The sequence below is a fragment of the Cervus canadensis genome, chromosome 7 (assembly GCF_019320065.1).
Source record: "Cervus canadensis isolate Bull #8, Minnesota chromosome 7, ASM1932006v1, whole genome shotgun sequence".
NCBI lineage: Eukaryota > Metazoa > Chordata > Mammalia > Artiodactyla > Cervidae > Cervus > Cervus canadensis.
The window spans coordinates 81070703-81092376 of NC_057392.1; the positions used below are offsets into that span (position 1 = coordinate 81070703).

Genomic DNA, 21674 nt, shown 5'->3' on the forward strand with positions numbered 1-21674 from the left:
TCAAATTGCCAACATCTGCTGGATCATCAAAAAAGAAGGAGAGTTCCAGGAAAACATCTATTTCTGCTTTATTGACTATGCCAAAGACTTTGTGTGGACCTCAACAAACTGTGGAAAATTCTTAAAGAGATAGGAATACCAGACCACCTAACCTGCCTCTTGAGAAATCTGTATGCAGGTCAGGAAGCAACAGTTAGAACTGGACGTAGAACAACAGACTGGTTCCAAATAGGAAAAGGTGTACGTCAAGGCTGTATATTGTCACCCTGATTATTTAACTTATATGCAGAGTACATCATGAGAAACTCTGGGCTAGATGAAGCAGAAGCTGGAATCAAGATTGCCAGGAGAAATACCAATAACCTCAGATATGCAGATGACACCACACTTATGGCAGAAAGTGAAGAAGAACTAAAGAGCCTCTTGATGACAGTGAAAGAGGAGAGTGAAAAAAAAGTTGTCTTAAAACTCAACATTCAGAAAACTAAGATCATGGCATCTGGTCCCATCACTTCATGGCAAATAGCTGGGGAAACCATGACAGACATTATTTTTGGGGGCTCCAAAATCACTGAAGATGGTGACTGCAGCCATGAAATTAAAAGACACTTGCTCCTTGGAAGAAAAGTTATGACCAACCTAGACAGCATATTAAAAAGCAGAGACATTACTTTGCCAACAAAGGTCCATCTAGTCAAAGGTATGGTTTTTCCAGTGGTCATGTATGAATGTGAGAGTTGGACTATAAAGAACACTGAGCACTGAAGAATTGATGCTTTTGAACTGTGGTGTTGGAGAAGGCTTGAGAGTCCCTTGGACTGCAAGGAGATCCAACTAGTCCATCCTAAAGGAGATCAGTCCTGACTGTTCATTGGAAGGACTGATGTTGAAGCTGAAACTCCAATACTTTGGCCACCTGACTCGAAGGATTGTCTCATTTGAAAAGACCCCGATGCTGGGAAAGATTGAAGGCAGGAGGAGAAGGGGATGACAGAGGATGAGACGGTTGGATGGCATCACCGACTCAATGGACATGAGTCTGAGTAAACTCTGGGAGTTGATGAGGGACAGGGAGGCCTGGCATGCTGCAGTCCATGGGGTTGCAAATAGTCGGACACAACTGAGCGACTGAACTGAGTGACTTTCACTTCACTTCACTTCATCACTTATGTGGAATCTAAAATATGACACAGATGCACCCTATCTATAAAACAGAAACAGACTCACAGACATAAGAGAATAGACTCGTGGTTGCCAAGGGGGAAGGGAGAAGGTAGAAGTGGGAGTTTGGGGTTAGCAGATGAAATCTGGTATATGTATAATGGATAAACAACAAGGTCCTACTTATAGAACAGGGAACTATTATCCTGTGATAAACCATAATAGAAAAGAATATGATAAAGAATGTGTGTATATATATATATATAATATATAACTGAATCACTTTGTGGTATAGCAGTAATTATTGTAATACACCACATTGTAATTTATTTATACTTCAATAAAATATTTTTAATAAGTTAAATGATGTGGGAAAGAAAAAAAAGTATAGTTGTCACACCAGTATCCTTGTCCTCACACTCAGAATAGCAGAGGAATTTATCAAGCGAGGATACTCCTTAGCCCTGCTCATGTTGCATATGAGCACACACCCGTGAGGGCATATAAGCCAGTCCTTCATGCCGCCATCTCCCCCTATTCTATTTATTAAAAAAAATTTATTTATTTGTCTGTGCCTGGTCTTAGTCGTGGCATACGGGATCTTTAGTTGCAGCATGTGGGATCTCGTTCCCCGACCAAGGATCAAACTGGGCCCTCTGCATTGGGATTGCGGAGTCTTAGCCACTGAACCAGCAGGGAAGTCCCTCTTCCCCCATTTTAGACAACCAATGTTTTTATTGCCCATTCTAATTCTTTACCAGCCATTACTCTGAAGAAGAAATCTCTCTGCCTGTTGTTGGACATGATGGCCTTTAAATAGTGTTCCTTGGTCTAAAGAAACGTGACGCGGTGATCCAGGTGGGTGCGGTATATTCTTTCTGTTCTTTGCAGTACTCCGAGCACATGCATCTACCCTGGGTAAGCAAAGCCCAGTCCAGGGTCAGAGTCATTCCTGTGAGGACCCACTTGTTTTCTATCCCCAGGGCTCCAGGCATCAGCCCGACTTGCCATCTCTGTGCACGGACTCCCCCTAGGGACTGCCCTGGAGCCGGCTGTAATCTCTGTCTCTTGTTGGCAGGCAGAGCAGTTCTTGTTGGTGATTTGTGCCTCAGAGGACACCAGAGGAATGCATATGGTCTCAGCCCATCTCTGCATTGCTGCAGGTCTCCCCCACCAACCCCACCACAGTGTCCACCCATTTCACAGACCCAAGTGGTTACCTCAAGTGAGCACACTACTAGGGTGTTTGCTTGTTGATTCTAATCACCGTCCAATGCAAGAATGAGATTCTTCTAATGCGCATTCACATGGCCTACTTTAATCCACCCCCTCAAATTCCCATAATGATTTCCACAGGACCATGACCTGTAAGGGCCCCTCTTTAATAAGCCAGTCTTCATTGCCCTTCTTCCTGATCATGTGGCCAGGTCATTGGCCACTGACTATGAGTAGGTAAAGATCCAAACAAGGATTAACAGCCTGCAGAGTAGTTCACCAAGCTGATAGGTTTTTACCATTTCCCATCAGAGTGGTAGCTTTCCAACAGAATGTTGTCTGTTCACGTTGAAACTACCATCCATACACTAAGCACCTATTTGTTGGTCAGCTGAGAGCTGTTTATAGGGCACCACCCAGGTGATGACAGAATTCAGCAGCTCCTCGTTCCAAAGTCAGTCCTAGGGGCAGAGTCTACCTACTCATGGATACACTGCATTCCCCAGTGGCATATTCCTGTGTGTTGTGCTGTGTTTAGTCGCTCAGTCGTGTCTGACTCTTTGTGACTCCATGGACTGTAGCCTGCCAGGCTCCTCTGTCCATGAGGATTCTCGAGGCAAGAATGCTGGAGTGGGTTGCCATGTTCTCCTCCAGGGGATCTTCCCAACCCAGGGCTTGAACCCAGGCCTCCCACATTGCAGGCAGATTCTTTACCATCTGAGCCACCAAGGAAGCCCAAGAATACTGGAATGGGTAGCCTGTCCCTTCTCCAGGAGAAATTCCTGACCCAGGAATCAAACCGAGGTCTCTTGCATTGCAGGTGGATTCTTTACCAGTTGAGATACCAGGGAAGCCCACATTCCTGTACAGACCATGCCTATTTTATTATAGAATTCTTCTGGACACTGCTTTCCTGATTAGAGCATTTCTCTGACATCGTGGGTATTTCAAGTTTCAAGATTATTTTATGCCTTTCAGTCATAGGGGCATTTCCAGTTAATATCTGGTAGCAGGTTAGTAAATTGCCACTCAAATGGAAATTTGCTAGTCCACAATTCCAATAGTCATCGCTGGGAGGCACTTACAGGCTTTTTCCTTAAACCACAGATACACTCCACACATGGCTATTATGCAGAGGATTTGTCCAGATAAGCACTCCAGCTTCTACAAAGTATGGGTTTGGGCAATCATATTCATTCCCACTCAGCATATCAAATGAATATGACTTAAAGGAGGGATTTACATGTCTTCTGTTTTACAGTACTAGGTAAGGGAAATACTCCCCAGCCAGAGATGATACCCATCCTCATAATACATTCAGATAGGAAAGTCATAACCACTTCATATAATCTTGTTCACCTCAATTCTATCTACTATTGCATTTCTGTATACTCTTGATATACCCTGCCTCCCATTAGAACCTCACTGACAGATTTTAGTACTACAGTGCAAGAGGCTCCCAGGTCAAAGTGTCCCGGAAAACCTCCACAGTTTCTAACCTTTATACTCACATTCATAAGACTTCTGGTTCCCAGAGAAGGGCTGAGCCAAGGGACTGAGGCCCTTTTATCAATCTTTCTCTTGATTAATCTCCCTATTGTAAGGTTGGCCAAAAAGTTCGTTCAGGGATTCTGTAGAATGATACAGAAATCCTGAACGAACTTTTTGGCCACCAGTACTTCACGTATTTTCAAGATGAGTTTCTCATTGTAATCTTTGCCTTCCAGTTTTAAAAATTCATCTAAATTGGGACAAATAAAGCAGACTCTGGGGGGACCTTCATGTTGGAGGTCTAGCAGGAGGTCCCCCCCCAGAATTCAGTAGTGCTGTAATAAAACTTTTGTTTCAATTCCATCAATGTCCATTTTATTCATCCTATTTCTTAATGGCTAGCCAAAGATGTCCACCCCACTGGAACAAGTCCCGCAATTCACCCTTCTGTCTCTCCCACTTTCTTTAATGTTTTTTGGCATTTTAAGACCCACATGAGGAAGCTGAGGGAACAAATCTCATAAGGCTTCTCAGACTGTTGTTCAATTCTGCAGGAGAAAGATGAAATGGGATGTCCATGGAAAAGGGGCCCCCTTAATCATAGCACTTACCATGAACTGGGTGGATGAACAGCCCCAACAGCACAAAGCCAGTCCCACAAAGTTTGTATGTGAAGCATTTCAGCTGCTTTATCTGGGGTATTCCACTTGGCATTGATATGGGAAACTGGAAAGGCCTCCTCAGGGTAAATACACTTTACAGCAGCTTTTATGTAGTCCATTGGGCTGGCTGTTCCCTTGGGAATAACGTGCTGTGAGTCTGTGGCATATCTAGCCATCTATGACTGTCCTATCCCAAGCTGGGGTCCTGTGTCCATCTGAAGGTGCTCATCCACTCTGTAGTATCCAAAACCAAAGATTCTGCCCCTGAATTTATCACTGTCACAACCCATTTTAGTAAAACTTCTGCAGGGAGCCAATGAAAACTACCCACAAAGTGAGACAGCTGCTTCACACTGGACCTTCTCTTTTCAATAGTTTCTTGGGTTTGTGTCCTCCCCTCCCCCACATGATTACCCTTTTGGGTAATCAGAGGTCTTGGAGGCACTTTCCATTGTACCAGCATAATCTTTCCTTTGGGAACAGGTTTGAGGCTAGTGGCCATAGCCCTGAACTTGATTCTCAATGAAGATCCACCTCAGCATTCTCTTTTACTTTGATGGTAGCAGTTACAGATAACAATGGGATTGTATATTTGGTATATTTCTTGTTATTTTGCCTTTCCCTAAGTATCCACATGTCTAGCATTAAATGCTAGAATGTAATCAAATAGAGATTAAGTAAAATTTATAATGTGCTAGAGGATTAAATTAGAATTTTATACCCATGATAATAGAATCCACAGGCAGTTTTCCAGTGTTTGTTTCTCTTGCCTTTCAATATCTACCATTAACACTATATTAGTTTCTCTTAGTTTTCTGTGTCTTTTTAATCCAAAATATGTTTATGGGGATGGTTTCTGATTCACCTTGATACAGGGTACTTTTAGTGCTGCTTCTGTTGAAGGAGCATCCTTCTGTAAACCTTGCTTTTCCTCCTGTAGGCTGGCAGAGGACAGTAGAACAGCCAACAGACAAAACTACTGTTTGGGCGTGGCTGAAGACAGTGGTGATGGTATAGAATCCTGGGCATTTCACATCCATGAGGTAGGAACTGGGGCTCTGCACCAGGTGCTTCTTGTGTTTCCTCTTCTCCTCTTCTGGTGAGGGATGAAGGGGACGTTTGTGAGAGGTACATTCTCATGGGGAGGTCATCACCGCCAGACTCTGTTTTCAATGTAAATGAAAATACAACAAGATGCACACCTGCTCCCTGTTCTGATTAGCTATCTTGTGTCACAAGAATGGAATCTTAAAAAGGAGTGTATTAATGGACTCAGGGCTAGAATAAATTTGTCCTTGACTTAAGAAGAGATACTAAACCATATTTGCAATGAAACTAAAGTTTTTATCTTTTAAATCTAGTGACATTATTCAGTCAAAATTGTTAGAGAAATAGTTATAGGTTAAAAATCATAATTAAGTCAACAAAATTCCTCCTTTGTAGGGCTTGTCTTCACAGAATAAAATCTTTTTTCCTCGTTCTTGATGGCTACCTGCAAATCAAATGGCAAAATTCATTTATTAAACAAAGCAAAATCTTGAGCACCTATAGTGGCCTGGACACTGTTCTAGGTACCAGAGGCCTTGTAGCGAGTAAGACAGAAATATTCTTGACCTCTGGTGAAGCTGACATTTAAATGGGAAGGAGACAGACCATAAGCAAATGAGCAAAAACATACATAGTATTTTAGATATAAATGAGTAGAGACAAAGCACAGAATAGATAAAGATGATGGCAGGAATGTGATTTTCAGTAGAGTGTATGAGAAGCTGTCTCTGAAAAGGTACAGTTTGCACAGAACACAGGTACTCCAAGGAAGGGATGCTCAATTTCGACTTCTGCTAAATAATATACAGGAAAACCACCAAATAACATTCCTACTAAATGAGCTTATGTTATCCTTTTTTAACCCAATTTAAAATGTTCTCATCAACAAAAATAATTCTACATGTTTTGACATTAATACTCACCATCATACAGAACATGGCTTACCTGTGAATAGAATTTATTTACATAGTCATAATAATGGAAACACTGAATATTTATCTAATTAAATTATAATTTTTCAAGTCGACAATTCCATATCTGAAACCCTTGGGCCAAATGTTTCAGAATTCAAATTTGTTTAAGAAAAACAGTGGGTATCCAAAAAAAATTTTGGTAATACAGCTCATAGATCATTTATTACAGAAAAACCCCAGAGAGGTCTCAGCTAACACTTCCTAATGAAACATATTAACAATTTCTGCAGCACAGCACGGGGACATTTACATTAGCAATATGAATAAAGATTAGAAGTGGTTTCTCACCACGTTTTGCTCCCTAATGAGTTCAGTTTGGGTCAATTATGAAAACATTTTTGGGTTTAGAGCTGTGGAATGGGATTGTAGATTTGTTTTGGAGGAACTGGTGTGCATATGTTGGATGCGGTTAAATGGAAGGGTTAAAAAAGAACTAAATCTTCATGTTTCATAGTGGAAAGGCAATAGATAATGTCCCCCCAAACCCCCCAAATCAGGAAATAATAAACATTTTATCTAGTGAATAAATAAATTCAGGCAGTAAATACTAAAAGAGCCAGACAAAAGAGCTGAAAGTGGTTGCTTTGGGGGGAGAGAGGTTGAGAAGGAGTCTAGACTCATTGTTTTTCACAAGTCTCATAGGAAGATTTGCTTACTTAAATATGTGTGTATGACTTTAATAAGAACAAAAATTAACTCTTAAAAAGTGGCTGAGTGGAAGAAAATATGCAAACTACATATCTGACAAAGGACTTGCACTAGAATATATAAAGAACTGTCAAGTTTGAACAGTAAAAAACAGTCCAATTAGAACATGAGTAAGAGACATGAACAGACATTTACCAAAGAGAATGTGCAGATGGCAAATTATTCACAAGAAAATATGTTCAAAATCTTAGCCAATAGGGAAATGCAAATTGAAGCTACAACGATCAGAATAGCTAAAATTAAAACTGGTGATAACAGCAAATGCTGGCAAGGATGAAGAGACACTGGATCCCTCATACATCGCCCATGTGTGTACGTGCGCCTCAGTCCTGTCGGACTCTCTGCAAGCCCATGCACTGTAACCTGCCAGGCTCCTCTGTCCATGGGATTTTTCCAGGCAAGAATAATGGAGGGGGCTACCATTTTCTACTCCAGGAAATCTTCTCAACCTAGGGATTGAACACATGTCTCTTGCATCTCCTGCATTGGCAGGCAGATTCTGTAATATAAAAATGGCACAGCCACTAATGAAAGGAGTGTGGCAGTTTCTTGCAAAACTAAATGTGCGTGTAATCGTACAACCCAGCAATTGCACACTTGGGTATTTATCCCAGAAAATGAAAACTTATGTTCATGTAAAAAGCTGCACACAAATGCTCACAGGACCTCAATTCATAATAGCCAAGAACTGGGACTTCCTGGTGGCCCAGTGGTTAAGACTCTGCCCTTCCACTGCAGGGGGTACAGGTTCCATCCTTGATCAGGAAACTAAGATTCCACATGCCACAAGGTGAAAAAAAAAACAAACAAAAGCCAAGAACTGAAAACAACCCAGACATGCTTCAGTGGGTTAATGGGTTAGCAAATTGAGGTACATTTATATCATGGGATAATTTTGTTGTTAAAAGTGTTGCTACACACAACTTGAATAGATCTCTAGGGAATTGTGGTGAGTGAAAAAACAATCTGAAAAGATTATATACTGTATGCTTCCATTTATATAACATCCTTTAAATAACAAAATACAGATGGAGAACAGATTAGGGGATGCCGGGGGTTAAGGATTAGTGAGAGGGAGCATGTGGATGTGGTTATGTGTGTGAGTTTCTCAGTCATATCTAGTTCTTTGCGACCCTATGGACTATAGCCCCCCAGGCTCCTCTGTCCATGGGATTTCCCAGGCAAGAATACTGGAGTGGGTTGCCATGCCCTTCTCCAGGGGATCTTCTGGACCCAGGGATTGAACACGGGTCTCCTGCATTACAGGCAGATTTCTTTACTGTCTGAGCCACCAGGTAGAGGCTACAAGGCTGAAAAGGGTGGTATCAGAAAGCTCTGTGATGATGGAGCCACTCTGTATCTTGAGTGTTGTGGTGGTTACATGAAGCCATACATGACAAAATTGCATGGAAATAAAAACCTTAGGTGCAAAACAGCACCTTATATTTATTTACTGTGAGTATATCTATGTGTAGCAAAAACACATAGAAAATATTCTGGAAGGATATTGGAGGAGTGAGTAGGGATTAAGTGCCCAGGGATGTAATGTTTTCTTTCTTTTTTTAAAAGGAAGATGTATTTATTATTACCCATGTAATTGAAAATTTAAGTGAAACAAAAATAGCTGGAAGTTTCTATACATTAGTTGGTATATCTCAGTGTGACAACATAAAAGATGGATTTTAAACTTGAATTTTCTCCAGTGTGTGTGTTTATAATTTTATTGCTAGTTCTTTTCATTTAATGACATGATATCATAAACATATTTCCATACTAATAGATGTTTTATCTCATCATTTTAAAGGTTGCAGAGCATCTCTTTGCATGAATAGAGCAGAATTTATTTAATCAGTGTCCTACTGTTGCATAATTAGGTAATTTTCAATACTTCACCATTTGAGCAGTGCTTTGATGGATGTTTTTGTAATCCTGTCTTGGACCCTGATTATTTCTGTGGAACAGATCAACTGCCGACTCAAAGCTATGTATATTTTAGGGCTTTTGATCAGTACCAAGGATCTGCTTCTGACACATTCTGGAATCCAGGCTCTCCTCAGAGCTCAATGCAGAAAACTTTTTTCATGGCTTGGAAGTCAACCTCGACCTTTCCTCTCCCTCAAATCCATTCACAGTGGGAACACCAACCACCTCATATACAATTCTTCCTGGGTGCCAGCATCTCAGAGCTTTACCCTCTGAAGCTACTACTTTTAGTTTCCTTTTTAGAAGTAGAAATTGAGGCACAGAGAAGTTAAGCAATGCAGCTGGAATCACACCTCTAACAAGCACTGAATCTGGGGTCAGGAGCCTCAACAACCTGGTCCTAGAATCCACTGCAACCCCCTGCTTCTTGGGAAGGTTGTTTTCTTTTTCCATTTAAATATAACCATCAACTATACTTGAATAAAATAAATTTTAAAAAAGGAGAAACAAACAAAAGAAATATAATTGACATATAACATTGTATGAGCTTTCGGTGTACAACATAATGATTTGATACATGTATATATTGTGAAATGATCCCCACATTAAATCTAGGTTATAACCATCATCCCAGGTGTCACTAGTGATAAAGAACCTGCCTGCCAACACAGGAGACATAAGAGACATGGGTTCAAACCCTGAGTTGGAAAGATTCCCTGGAGGAGGGCATGGCAACCCACTCCAGTATTCTTGCCTGGAGAATTTCGTGGACAGAGGAGCCTGGTGTGATACAGTCCATAGGGTCTCAAAGAATTGGACACGACTGAAGTGACAATTAACATAACAATAACCTAACCATCATCGCACATAGCAACTTTCAAATATACAGCACAGTATTCCTAACCATACTCACTATGCTGTACATTAGATACCCAGGACTTATTTAACTTATAACTGGGAGTTTGTATTCTTTAACCACCGTCCCCCACTCTACCACTCCATCCCTGCCTCTGACAACCACCGATCTGTTCTCTGTATTGATGGGTTCGACCTTTTGAGATTCCACATATAAATGAGAACCTACAGTATCTTTTTCTTTCTTAGTGTCTGTATTTCACTTTGCATAAAGACCTCAAGGTCTATCCATGTTATTGCAAATAGAAAGATTTACTTCTTTCTCATGGCTGAATAATATACCAGTGTGTGTGTGTGTGTGTGTGTGTGTGTAGTGTTGTTGTTGTTGTTGTTTAGTCTTGTCTGACTCTTTGCCACCCCATGGACTGTAGCCCACCAGGCTCCTCTGTCCATGGGATTTCCCAGGCAAGAACACTGGAGTGCATTGTCGTTTCCTGCTCTACCATTGTGTGTATATATACCACAATTGTTTTATCTATTCACCTGTTCATAGACTCTTAGTTTGCTTCTATATCTTGGCTATTATAAATAATGATGCAATGAATATGAGGATGAAGACATCTTTTTGAGATAGGGATATACTTTCCTCTGGAAAAAAGCATCAGGAGTTAAGTGTTCTGGTACTAGATATTTTTAACTCTCTTGAAAAATTGTAGTGAGCTATGATGTTATGCCATTGGCCTATATGAAGGATCTCATTCCTAGAAGATCTATGGAACATATTTAGCTTAAAGATGGTTGACTATGTTATTCTTGACATTACAGCAGCTTCTTTATGAAAACTCACAGGAGAAGCTTCTAGATCTCTGTACCAGGAAGAACTGTGCTTCTCTCAAGTTGTTTCTCTGGTTTTGACTTAATATTCATTACAACCATCTCTCCTCATTTTGTAGATGAGAAAATAGGCTTAGAGACGTTAAGCAACTTGCTCGTGGTCACATAACTAGTAAATCTGGAGTCCAGAGATTCACCCAGGTAGTCACCCTCTAAACCACTATGTTATTCTACATGAAGTCTTAACAATCATATTCTACCACAAGAATATAAACAAAACCTTCACTTAGGAAGCTATTTTTGTCCCTACTTTGATATTAGCTGGCACTGGATATTTAGTTGTAATGTTAGCTTCTATGATTCTCATTTTATGCCAAGCATATAAAAATCTGTTTCTTTTTATAAATACTGGAAATGACTTACCAGCTGTTTTAAAGAAATGCTTTTTTAAAGTTAATGAAGCCAGACCAGGAAGTGGGCACACTTGGCGCTGAAGGAACTGGATGAATGAAATGGAAAAAATCAGCATCTGTGTTTTTCCTGTGGATCATTTCAGGTTTTATCCATGAAATATTTCTGCATGCCCACAAATAATTGTTGAGTCATTAAAGACTCCCAACCCAGATTCTGTTGTATTTTTAATAATATCTCCTTTAAATAGCAAATAAATAATAGCTACCTTATTGGGCTTCCCTGGTGGCTCAGATGGTAAAGAATCTGCCTGCAAGGTGGAAGATCCAAGTTTGATCTCTGGGTTAGGAAGATCCCCTGGAGAAGGGCATGGCAACCCACTCCAGTATTCTTGCCTGGAAAATTCCATGGACAGAGGAGCCTGGCGAGCTACAGTCCATGGGGTCACAAAGAGTCAGACACAACTGAGCAACTTTCACTTCTTCACTTCAGATACCTTATTAGCTTGCGGGGGAAGAGGGGGATGCCATATAATGTTATGAAGCTAAGCCATAGCTCTATTGATAAGATATTCTGAAGGGTTAGGTTGAGAGCATGTTGAGAAGTTGATGATTGAGAGTTCCAGCTCTGGACCCAGACAGGCTGGATCTACTCCCTGAATCGTCCACATATCAACCACATGGCTTTGGGCACACCACTCATCCTCTCTGAGCTGCACCTTCCTCATCTATAAAATGGGACTAATAATCCTTAGCTCCTTCTGTTATGAATTTTAAGTGAAACAATACACATAAAATGTCTAGCAGTGTTTGGCATATGGAAGCATTCAATGAATTACAGTCATTATTATGATAATCATCATAATAGCAAATGAAAACGATCACCCCCAAAGCAGCTGCCAAGCTTATATCTAAAATGGTGTGCATGCTTATATTTATTCTTTGGAAGAAAGGCTAAAATGTAAACTACCAAGTTTTAAAGGTACAAAGAAAAAGAAGATATTTAACTTAAGGTGAATTGCCAGAACGCCAACATAGTACTATAAATTTCAGGAATTAATTTACAAAATTATTAATTATAGACCGATGCCAGACGCTTATCAAAATTAAATGTCTACAAAAGGCTTAGGTGCACTCCAGAGCAGGATCAGGGACTTTGGGACACTGTAGAAACCACCCAAAAATACAGAGCTCCTGGAAGACTTGGCCAATGTCAAAGAGCTCCCACAAAACCAAACGAATCAGAGACAAATAAATGGAGAGAATGTCCACAGAAGGCATAGGAGCACACCAAGGCACAGACCAGACCCAGCAAATATCACGGGAATGCTGAGGACACTGTGATACAACCAGAACGGATGAACAACCCGGCAGGTCTCAGACACTCAGCATCTGTAAACGCCAAAAGAACCAGAGGAACAAATGAGTGATGATCATGTTCACAGAAAGCTAAGGAACACTTGGAAGCAGAATCCAAAACCGGCAGAAAATCTTAACAGGCCTCAGGAGGCTGCTGAGAATGTCTAAAGTAAAACCAGAACCCCTGGAAGATGTGGCAGGTATCAGAGAATTCCTGCAAACACCAGAAGAACCAAAGGAATAAATGCTGGTGACATTCACAAAATGCTTAGGAATATTTCAAAGCACAAGCTAGAACCAGCAGAAAATCTAAGCACACTCAAGAGACCACCTGGAACAACTGAAGGAAAAATGAAGACATTGGAAGAAGATCTGACAGGCATCCTAGAGAAGGACAAATAGCATATAATACTGCTTATGTGTGGAATCTAAAAAATAATGGTATAAATGAACAAAACAGAAATAGAGTCATAGATGTAGAAAAACTTAGTTACTGGGGGGAAAGTGGGAAAGGGGAAGGAATAATTTGGGGGACTGAGATCGATAAATACATACTACTATATTTAAAATGACTAATAAGGACCTATTGTGTAACACAAGGAACTCTATTCAATATTCTGTAATGACCTCTATGGGAAAAGAATCTAAAAGAGAGTGGATATAAGTATGACTGATATACTTGGCTGTACAGCAGAAACGAACACAATATTGTAAATCAACTATACTCGAATACAATTTTTTAAAACAAAGAGCAATCTGGAGATATTAATATAAGTGAAAAATACATATCCTTTGAATTACTTGTTGCAGAATAAAAGATCCAACAGGCATCAAAGAGGTTATACAAACACCAAAGATGCAATACAGCCAGAGAATAAAAGGACTCCCTATTCAAGAGGAAATGTATAAAAGGGGAAAATCTCACAAGTTTAAAAAAAAAAAGATTGTTTAGGATGCCTAAAGATTGTCGCTCAGTTGGTAAAGAATTCTCCTGCAGTGTGGGAGACCTGGGTTTAATCCCTGGGTTCAGAAGATCCCCTGGAGATGGGAAAAGCTATCCATTCAGTATTCTAGCCTAGAGAATTCCATGGACTATATAGTCCATGGAGTCACAAAGAGTCAGACATGACTGAGCGACTTTCACTTTCAAAAAAGGGGCAGAACCAATGGAAGACCCAACAGAAAACTACGGCCCTATGAAAACTTCACAGCAAACTGTAGACCCAGAAAATAAGACAAGAAACTTGGGATAGTTCCCTGGGAGAAATGTCAATCAGCTGAACTCCTGACAACAATCAAGAAGCCTCTGAGAACTTGTGTGGAAAAGACTGTACCCACAGAAAACTCGACAGGCACCAACAGACAAAACTCCTAAAGAAAAAGGTAACCGAGTAGAAGATTTGACAAGTCTTCTACAATTTGTAAAACTAATACAATGCAACTCTTGACACTCACCTCAGGACACCTCCAAAGTAGATATCCTGCAGGCATGAACAAAACCCCTAAGGTGTATCCAAGTAAGGAGATCTGGCCGACATTACAATACTTAGGGGGGCTAACTCCAAATCCTAAAAACTTGTCAAAAGGAAACCCTTAGGAAGGAGTCAGATATATCAGAGATATTACAAGGAAAACCTCAAACATCTGTAGGTTTTTTAGATGTGAAAAATTCTACTCATGAAAACCAAGTAATAGAAAAAAAAATTAGAACTACAGAGTGTATATGTTTTTCAATTAAAAGAAAAGGTAGGGCTTCCCTGCTGGCTCAGTGGTAAAGAATCTGCCTGCCAATGCAGGAGACACAGGTTCTATCTCTGGTCTGGGACGATCCCATATGCCACGGAGCAACTAACCCCGTATGCCACAACTACTGAGCTGGTGCTTTAGAGGCTGGGAGCTGCAACTACTGAAGCCCATGAGCCCTAGACCCTGTGCTTTGCAACAAGAAAAGCCACCGCAACAAGAAACCCATGTACAGTGAACAGAGAGTAGCCCCTGCTCTCTGCAACTAGATAAAAACTGCGCAGCAGGGAAGACCCAGCACAGCCAAAAATAAAACAAATAAAAATTACACACAGAAGAAAATGTAGAAGACCACAAAAAACTTATTAAAATAGCAGAAGAAAACCTGCAGTCAACAGTTATCAGTACTTCATTGAATCAAAAAAAATGCAGTTGAAGATTTTGGACTGCACACACTTACGGCAGAATCCAAACAGAAGACACGCTTGGGAGTGGACCATAGTGGATCCAAAGACATATTTTTGATTCAGTGAACAAAAATAAGGATAGGCCAGGAGATCTCATTCAAGAAAACTCCTCTTGGGACTTCCCTGGTGACCCAGTGGCTAAGACTCTGTGCTCCCAATGCAGGGGGCCTGAGTTCGATCCCTGCTCGGGGAACTAGATGCCACAAACTGCAACTAATAAGGAGTTCGAATGAAAGATCCCACATGCTGTAATGAAGATGCCGCAGGCCACAGCTAAGACCTGGCACAAATAAATAAATAAATAAATTTATTTAGAAAGAGAAAACTCCTCTTGTAAGCCTCGTGAATATGAATCTAAACTATTGCCTCTGAAATTGAAGACACGTAGCCAAAGAACATGCAAGATAGTAAGTCAAAGAACCTGTGTCTTTGGCACTGCAGGCAGATTCTTTACCGTCTGGGCCCGTCTGAGCCACCAGGGAAGCCCAAGTCAAAGAACTGTATCTATCCTGTTGTGTCTGTTAGTTGCTCAGTTGTATCTGACTCTGTGACCCCATGGACTGTAGCCTACCAGGCTCCTCCATCCATGGGATTCTCCAGGCAAGAATACTGGACTGCGTTGCCATTCCCTTCGCCAGGGGATCTTCCTGACCCAGGGATTGAACCCTGGTCTCCTGCATTGCAGGCAGATTCTTTACCATCTGAGCCACCAGGGAAGCCCATATCTATCCTAAGAAACAAAAAGATTTTTTTAAAAGTCTAAACATTTGTCTAGTCAAAACGCTAATGTGTGAAGAGAGATAAATGTAAAGAAACATGAGCTTAATTTTCAAGAAAAGCTGAGTCAGGGAACATCCCTATATGCCAGACACAGATATGGAACCGATACAGAGCTCTAATCTCAGTTGCTTACATCAACAGAAAAGATTGAAATAAAGAAATATGAGAAGAATACTATGAAGAACTGCCACGAAAAAGAAAAAAAAAATACTCAGAAGATAGAGTTATGAAACAGAAGACAGAGACCATCACATCAGGGGAAGAAGTAAAACTGGTATAAATCTACAGGAATCTGGTAACTTGGCTAACGCACATGGAGAAATGTGACAAACCAGCAAAGAGGTTACAAGAGAAAAGTGGAATGAAGAGAAGATACTTTGAAGGCCGAGGAAAATAATCAAAATTAATTTTATCTGGTAAAATCTTTGGTCAATACAGAAAATTCACAAAACAAAATAAAACAGAAGTGTATCTAGAAGATTCTAATCCTTTGTCTGATGAAACAAATGTAGCCAACAAAGAGGCAGCAATAAGACAGAGGTAAATCAAGATTTATTGTGTTTGAAAACTAGAAAAATTAAAGTCTTTGCTAGAGAGCTGCAAAGATTTGATCTTCTGCCCAGTGTGAAAGAGAAAATTCTGTAGATCAGAACAAAGGGAGACATGTTTAGAATCAATTAGTGGATAAAAGGGAAAAACCACCTGGTTCAAAACTGGAAACCTATAGAAGTCAGATTCAAATAGAATACGAAGGAAACACTTAGAAAATACTGCTTTACCAAAAGAAGAAACTTCATGCAAAAAGCCAAGCCATAACTGGAGTGACATTAAATCATAGCAAAGAGCAACCTGGAGTTCTAAGAGATGAAGTCAAGCTGCTCAGTCGTGTACAACTCTTTGCAATCCCATTGACAGTAGCCTACCAGGCACCTCCACCATGGAATTTTCCAGGCAACAGTACTGGAGTGGGTTGCCACTGCCCGCTCCAGGGCATCTTCCCAACCCAGGGATTGAACCCAGGTCTCCTGCATTGTGGGCAGACACTTTACCGTCTGAACCACCAGGGAGTTTTAGAGAAATCATCTACTGAAAATCCAAAGAACAACACACAAAGAAAGAAAATAAGAACTAGAAGATATCAAGACAATGAAGGTGCTTAGCTAGGAGGGAAAAAAGTGATAATCTTTAGTTTAATGGCAAGCCTAAATATCCCATAGAATAATTTTTACCATAAAATTAAGTGAATTCTGTAAGTAAAAGAGAATAAATAAGTAAAATTAAGTTCTCTATGGATTTAAGTATAATCAAAGGTATTGGTTTTATTTGATTTTATTACTTTATAGGCAAAATTAAAGAAAACAGAATTAAGACATCCTTCCCATTTCTATGGAAGAAAGGATGTCTTTGTTTTTTGCAATTAGCTGGTTACTGATTTAATGTTTGCCTGATAAAATACATTCCCTTAGCCTGCCACGTTAGCCTTTTCACCAATGGATGAAATCAGGATGAAAACATAAACTTAAACCAGTGAGTTCAACATAAACTTACCAAATATTCTATTATTGATTGGTTGTCTGCAACTTACATTCTTGCAGAGATGGCTAATGTTGGGTTGTTCAAAGTAAAACAATTCATCATTGCGTCTCTCAATCTTGAAATTCAAATTATTATTCGTGAAATTTTTACAAGTCAGTGTAGAATACTATATAAATCTGAACACAATATTCATGTTTATAACACATCAGTTTCAGTTCTGGATTGTTTCTTTTATTAATTTCACTTGAGAGAAACTATATACATAAAGTAGAACATTAAGATACTTACCATATTGCCTTTTAAACTGTTGAGGCCATCTCCTTAATGTTCCCTTCGGCCTTTACAATTGAATCTTGTTTTCCTTATACAGTACACTTCATGCCCTTTGGCATAATTGCCAATGCCATTTTCCTTCGTTGAAGCACATGCATATCTGCAGAATGTGGCAATTAACGGTTTCTTAAAACTATCATTACATCTCAAGAAGACATTTTCCCCTTGGTTATGATGTTGAACACCAATATAAATTGCTTTTAAGCAACTGGTGATTACACACACACACGATTTAGAAAATCAATCATGTTTTCTCTCATTCCAGATGGATTCTTACCATATCCAGAGCCATTATTTCCCTAGTCATGTGAAGTCAATGAAAACAAAAAATGTTTTAGTATGTGAATTACTTCGATAGCTGAAAATCAGGAGGAAAAGTCAGTTAGTACTGGAGAATCTGGCATTTCTAGGTACTTTGGTTAAGGTTTGCATCTATGTAGCAGCCTTGCAAAAACTATGTCACAGACTATGTATCTATGTAGATATGTCTGTATCTCTGTAGATTTATCTGTGTTCTACATTATATAGAGAAGAATATTAAAAAATAAGTACAGTCAGCATTTCATCATGATTTATTTTCAGGTGAAAGAATAAAGCTACTTTCTACATTTCCATTTTTCTACTAGTTCTATGCAATAAAAAACTTCCAGGTGAAATCTATAAAACTTAACACCAAGATACTGCCATTAGTGCTTTAAAAATGTTCCTATCTGGATATTCTAGCATTGTGAACACATGGGTTCTGTGTGTATTAATATGGTAGGTGAAATATGTGTGTGCATTACCATGAGATATGTTCATTTATCACTAATAAAAATAGCTCTTCAGTATTTTTTTTCCTCCACAAAATTATGCCTGAACAGAATTGTGCTTGGTAAATCAGTGAATTACAAGAAAAAAACCAAAGTAGAGTCAAACTCATTTTTTTTTACTGAACTGGGGGATGTGAATAAAGGCTTGTATGATGTGTAGGAAAAAAACAAGTGTAAAACTCTTTTAAAATTCAGCAGAATCTCATCACGTGACTGGTGTCACGTTCTGAATTCTAGGGAGAGAAATGTTTCATAAGCTGGTACGAGAAAAGCATCTTGATTCATATCATGTGTCTTTTCACAAGATTTTTTTGTACAGTTCAAGATACTGGTAGTAACAACATGGAGGATATATTTTATATACTGGTACTTGGATATTCATGTTGATGTTTCAGATATGGGTGATTTTTTTAAAAGTGTGCCCTCAAAGGATAAATCACTTAAAGGAATAAGGCAACTTTCTGGTTTGTCTGAATGGTGGGTGGTATTGACAACCACATATAAATAAAATGTACAGTGTTTGAGTAACATTAATATTTGTGATCATTCAATATAACGTGATTTCATTAAACCCTATACCATTCTTAGTAAAAGTTGATACAGTCTCAACTCCTGATGCTTTGCCAATTCACAGCTTAAACTTGTTTTTAAATGATAAAGACACACATTTCACATTTTAAAACAGTACCATATAGTTACACATCTAATACAATTTACACAGAGAAAGATTTTAATGTTTTTCTGTTTTAGTACACTTCAAATGATTCACTTTAATGACAGGGTCATTAGCTTTTAGAAGTTTAGAATAAACCATTCTCTTACAATTCAGGCATCTTAAGATTCTTAGAACTCTCATACTTTTTCAATCAGCTTTAAAAAGTTTAAAGTAATTAAATAATTTTTTCTAATACAGATATTTTAAGATTTCTCAGGATTGTCAGAAATTTTCAATCATAAGAACAACTTTTCTAAATACACGTGTGAGGTCCACTGTGTAATTTTTCTCAATGTAATATTCATCCTTCCCTAAGCAGAAAAACCTTTTAAATTTATTTTCCTTCTTTCCCTTTCTTGATAATCACAAACTGTAATAATTATAAGATATACAATGTGTGTACTGTACATAGACAATATGCATATGTACATTATACATAATGCATTTTAATGCATTATTTTATATTACCATTTGCTTAAAGGACATTTCATAGAATGGTAGAACTGACACAATGACATTTTTTTCTTAAGAGAGGTTGACTGAATCCTTCTGTAATACCTTACAGCACAATTATGGCTTTAAACAAAAGTTACAAGTCACAACAAATTCTTATGTTTTGTACCATGTTGTGAAGTGTATTCCAAATGAAAAATGGAGGGAAAGTGTATGACATCATGCTTTGTAGTACGGTATACATGTATCAATCCATTTTACACGTAACTATCACCTAGACTACATACATAATGTATAGTTATTATAAAAGTTATATATTATGCCACAGTACTAAAAATAAAATATATTTTTCTCAAATAGTGAAAATAAGGTATCCTTCATGTTTTTAATCACATAATGTTTTCTTGTTTGACCATGCCTCTTCTTTTTCTCCGTTGTAAATGAAATAATATCCAGCATTTTATGAAACAATAATGACAGGGAGACAATTTCTGGGCCATTAAGGTCTAAAAAAGGCGCTGAGACGATTACCTTGTCATGAATTGCAGAAATACCATGCGTTGAATACATGGTAAAAATATAAAAATAAAAGACAAATAAATATAAATATCTTCCCAGTTACTGAAAAACCAAAAGTTCAACTGTACCTTATTATGAGTATAGTCTTGGATGTGCCGTAATTGCCGTGTTAAGTACAGCAACTAGCCAGATATCACGGTTGTCCCCCTACCAATCTGTGAGCTGTGACTATGCTGCGCCCAGAAGACACGGGAGGGTTTTGGGGGGGTTCTCGGCGAGGGAGGGTTCGCCCACACCTAGGTGCTGCTGGCCCAGACCCGCGCGCAGCAGTCTCCAGTCCGGGCTCGCCTCCTCGCCCTCCGCCCACCCTGGGAGACCTCCACCTGTCCAGGCGAGAGGGAAAGGAGTGGCACTGCGCCCCTTCCCCTGCATCCCGAATGGTCACTGCCCTTCTCCGGAGGCTCCTATGTCTTCTCATTCGCGAAGCAGGCACTTACGAGTGAACACAAGCCAGCCGAAGGGAGGCTGAGGGCGGCGACGTCCTCCAAAGTTGTGCGCCGGGCTGGTCTGCACCGCCGCGCGAGCCTAACGTTTCCTTGAACCGAATGAAATGTAGGGAAACTTAACCTCCCTGGGGAAGCGGGGCTGGGGGTGGCCCCAACCCAGTCTCCGGGCGACAGGCGGGGGTCTCAGGCAACTGGCGGCGGCCGCGGCCACCCGGGCCGTGGCGTCCCACCCGCAGCCCCCGGCCCGGTTCTGTCCGCGTGGTCCTCGCGAGGCCGCGGGTGCTCAGATGAGCGGGAAGCGGCCCTCGCCGCCGCCGTCGGACTCCCCGGCGCCGCCACCTCGCGGGCGGCCGAGTACCGACACCGGCAACACGACCTCCCCGGGACTGAGCTGCTGCAGCCGCATGGACTCCTCGTAGGTGGGCAGGTACTTGACCTCCTCGTAGCTGGGCAGCTGCAGGAAGACCGGCGACACCACGCGCAGCTCGTGCTCCGAGGCGCAGGAGGGGGCCGAGCGTCCGCCGCCGGCCCGGCCCCGGCCGCCGCCGCCGCCACTGTCCAGCAGCGAGTCCTGAGAGCCCGCGGCCGCCTCGTCGCGCAGCAGCTCGGGCGAGTCGTCGTCCTCGTCGTCGGGCGGCCCCGCAGCCCCCGGCTGCCCGGCGCCCCCCGGTGGCCCCGGCCGCGCCTGCCCGCGAGGGTACCTGCGTGGGCTGGGGCAGATGATGCGCTGCAGGAAGTAGCCGATGGCGAAGAGCACCAGCAGGATGAGCAGCCCGGACAGCTTGCGGACGAACCAGCCCACGTTGTCGAGGAAGGCGTGCAGCGGCAGCTTGCAGCAGCGCACCGCGGTGGCGTTGGCCGCGTCGCAGCAGCGCTCCCGCTCGCCGCACGCCAGCTCCGCGCAGCCCCCGCCGCCCCGCGAGGGCGCCACCAGCGCCAGCGCCAGCGCCAGCAGCAGCGGCAGCAGCGGTGGTGGCGCGGGCGCCACCGACAGGCCTTCGGCCGCGACCCCGGGGCCCCACATGGCCGGCGCGGACCGTCGCTAGGGTCCGGGGCGGGAGGTCCGTCCGTCCGCTCGTCCGTCGGCCCCTCCCCTGGCGCTCCGCTCGGGTCCTGTGCGCCGCCTCCCGCGCGTCTGCTACCTGCGGCCGGAGCAGTGCTCACTCGGCCA

General features: G+C 41.3%; 1 protein-coding gene across 1 annotated transcript; it reads right to left on the reverse strand.

Annotated features, from left to right (window-relative positions):
- Nucleotides 1–20648: 20648 nt before the first annotated feature.
- On the reverse strand, nucleotides 20649–21611 carry C7H3orf80 (chromosome 7 C3orf80 homolog). Its single transcript, XM_043473886.1, has one exon. It carries the CDS (start codon nucleotides 21525–21527, stop codon nucleotides 20787–20789), a length of 741 nt encoding a protein of 246 aa, XP_043329821.1. The 5' UTR covers nucleotides 21528–21611; the 3' UTR covers nucleotides 20649–20786.
- Nucleotides 21612–21674: the final 63 nt, after the last annotated feature.

Coding starts and splice junctions, on each gene's coding strand:
- C7H3orf80 (XM_043473886.1), bottom strand. CDS start 21,527: ATGTGGGGCCCCGGGGTCGCGGCCGAAGGCCTGTCGGTGGCGCCCGCG.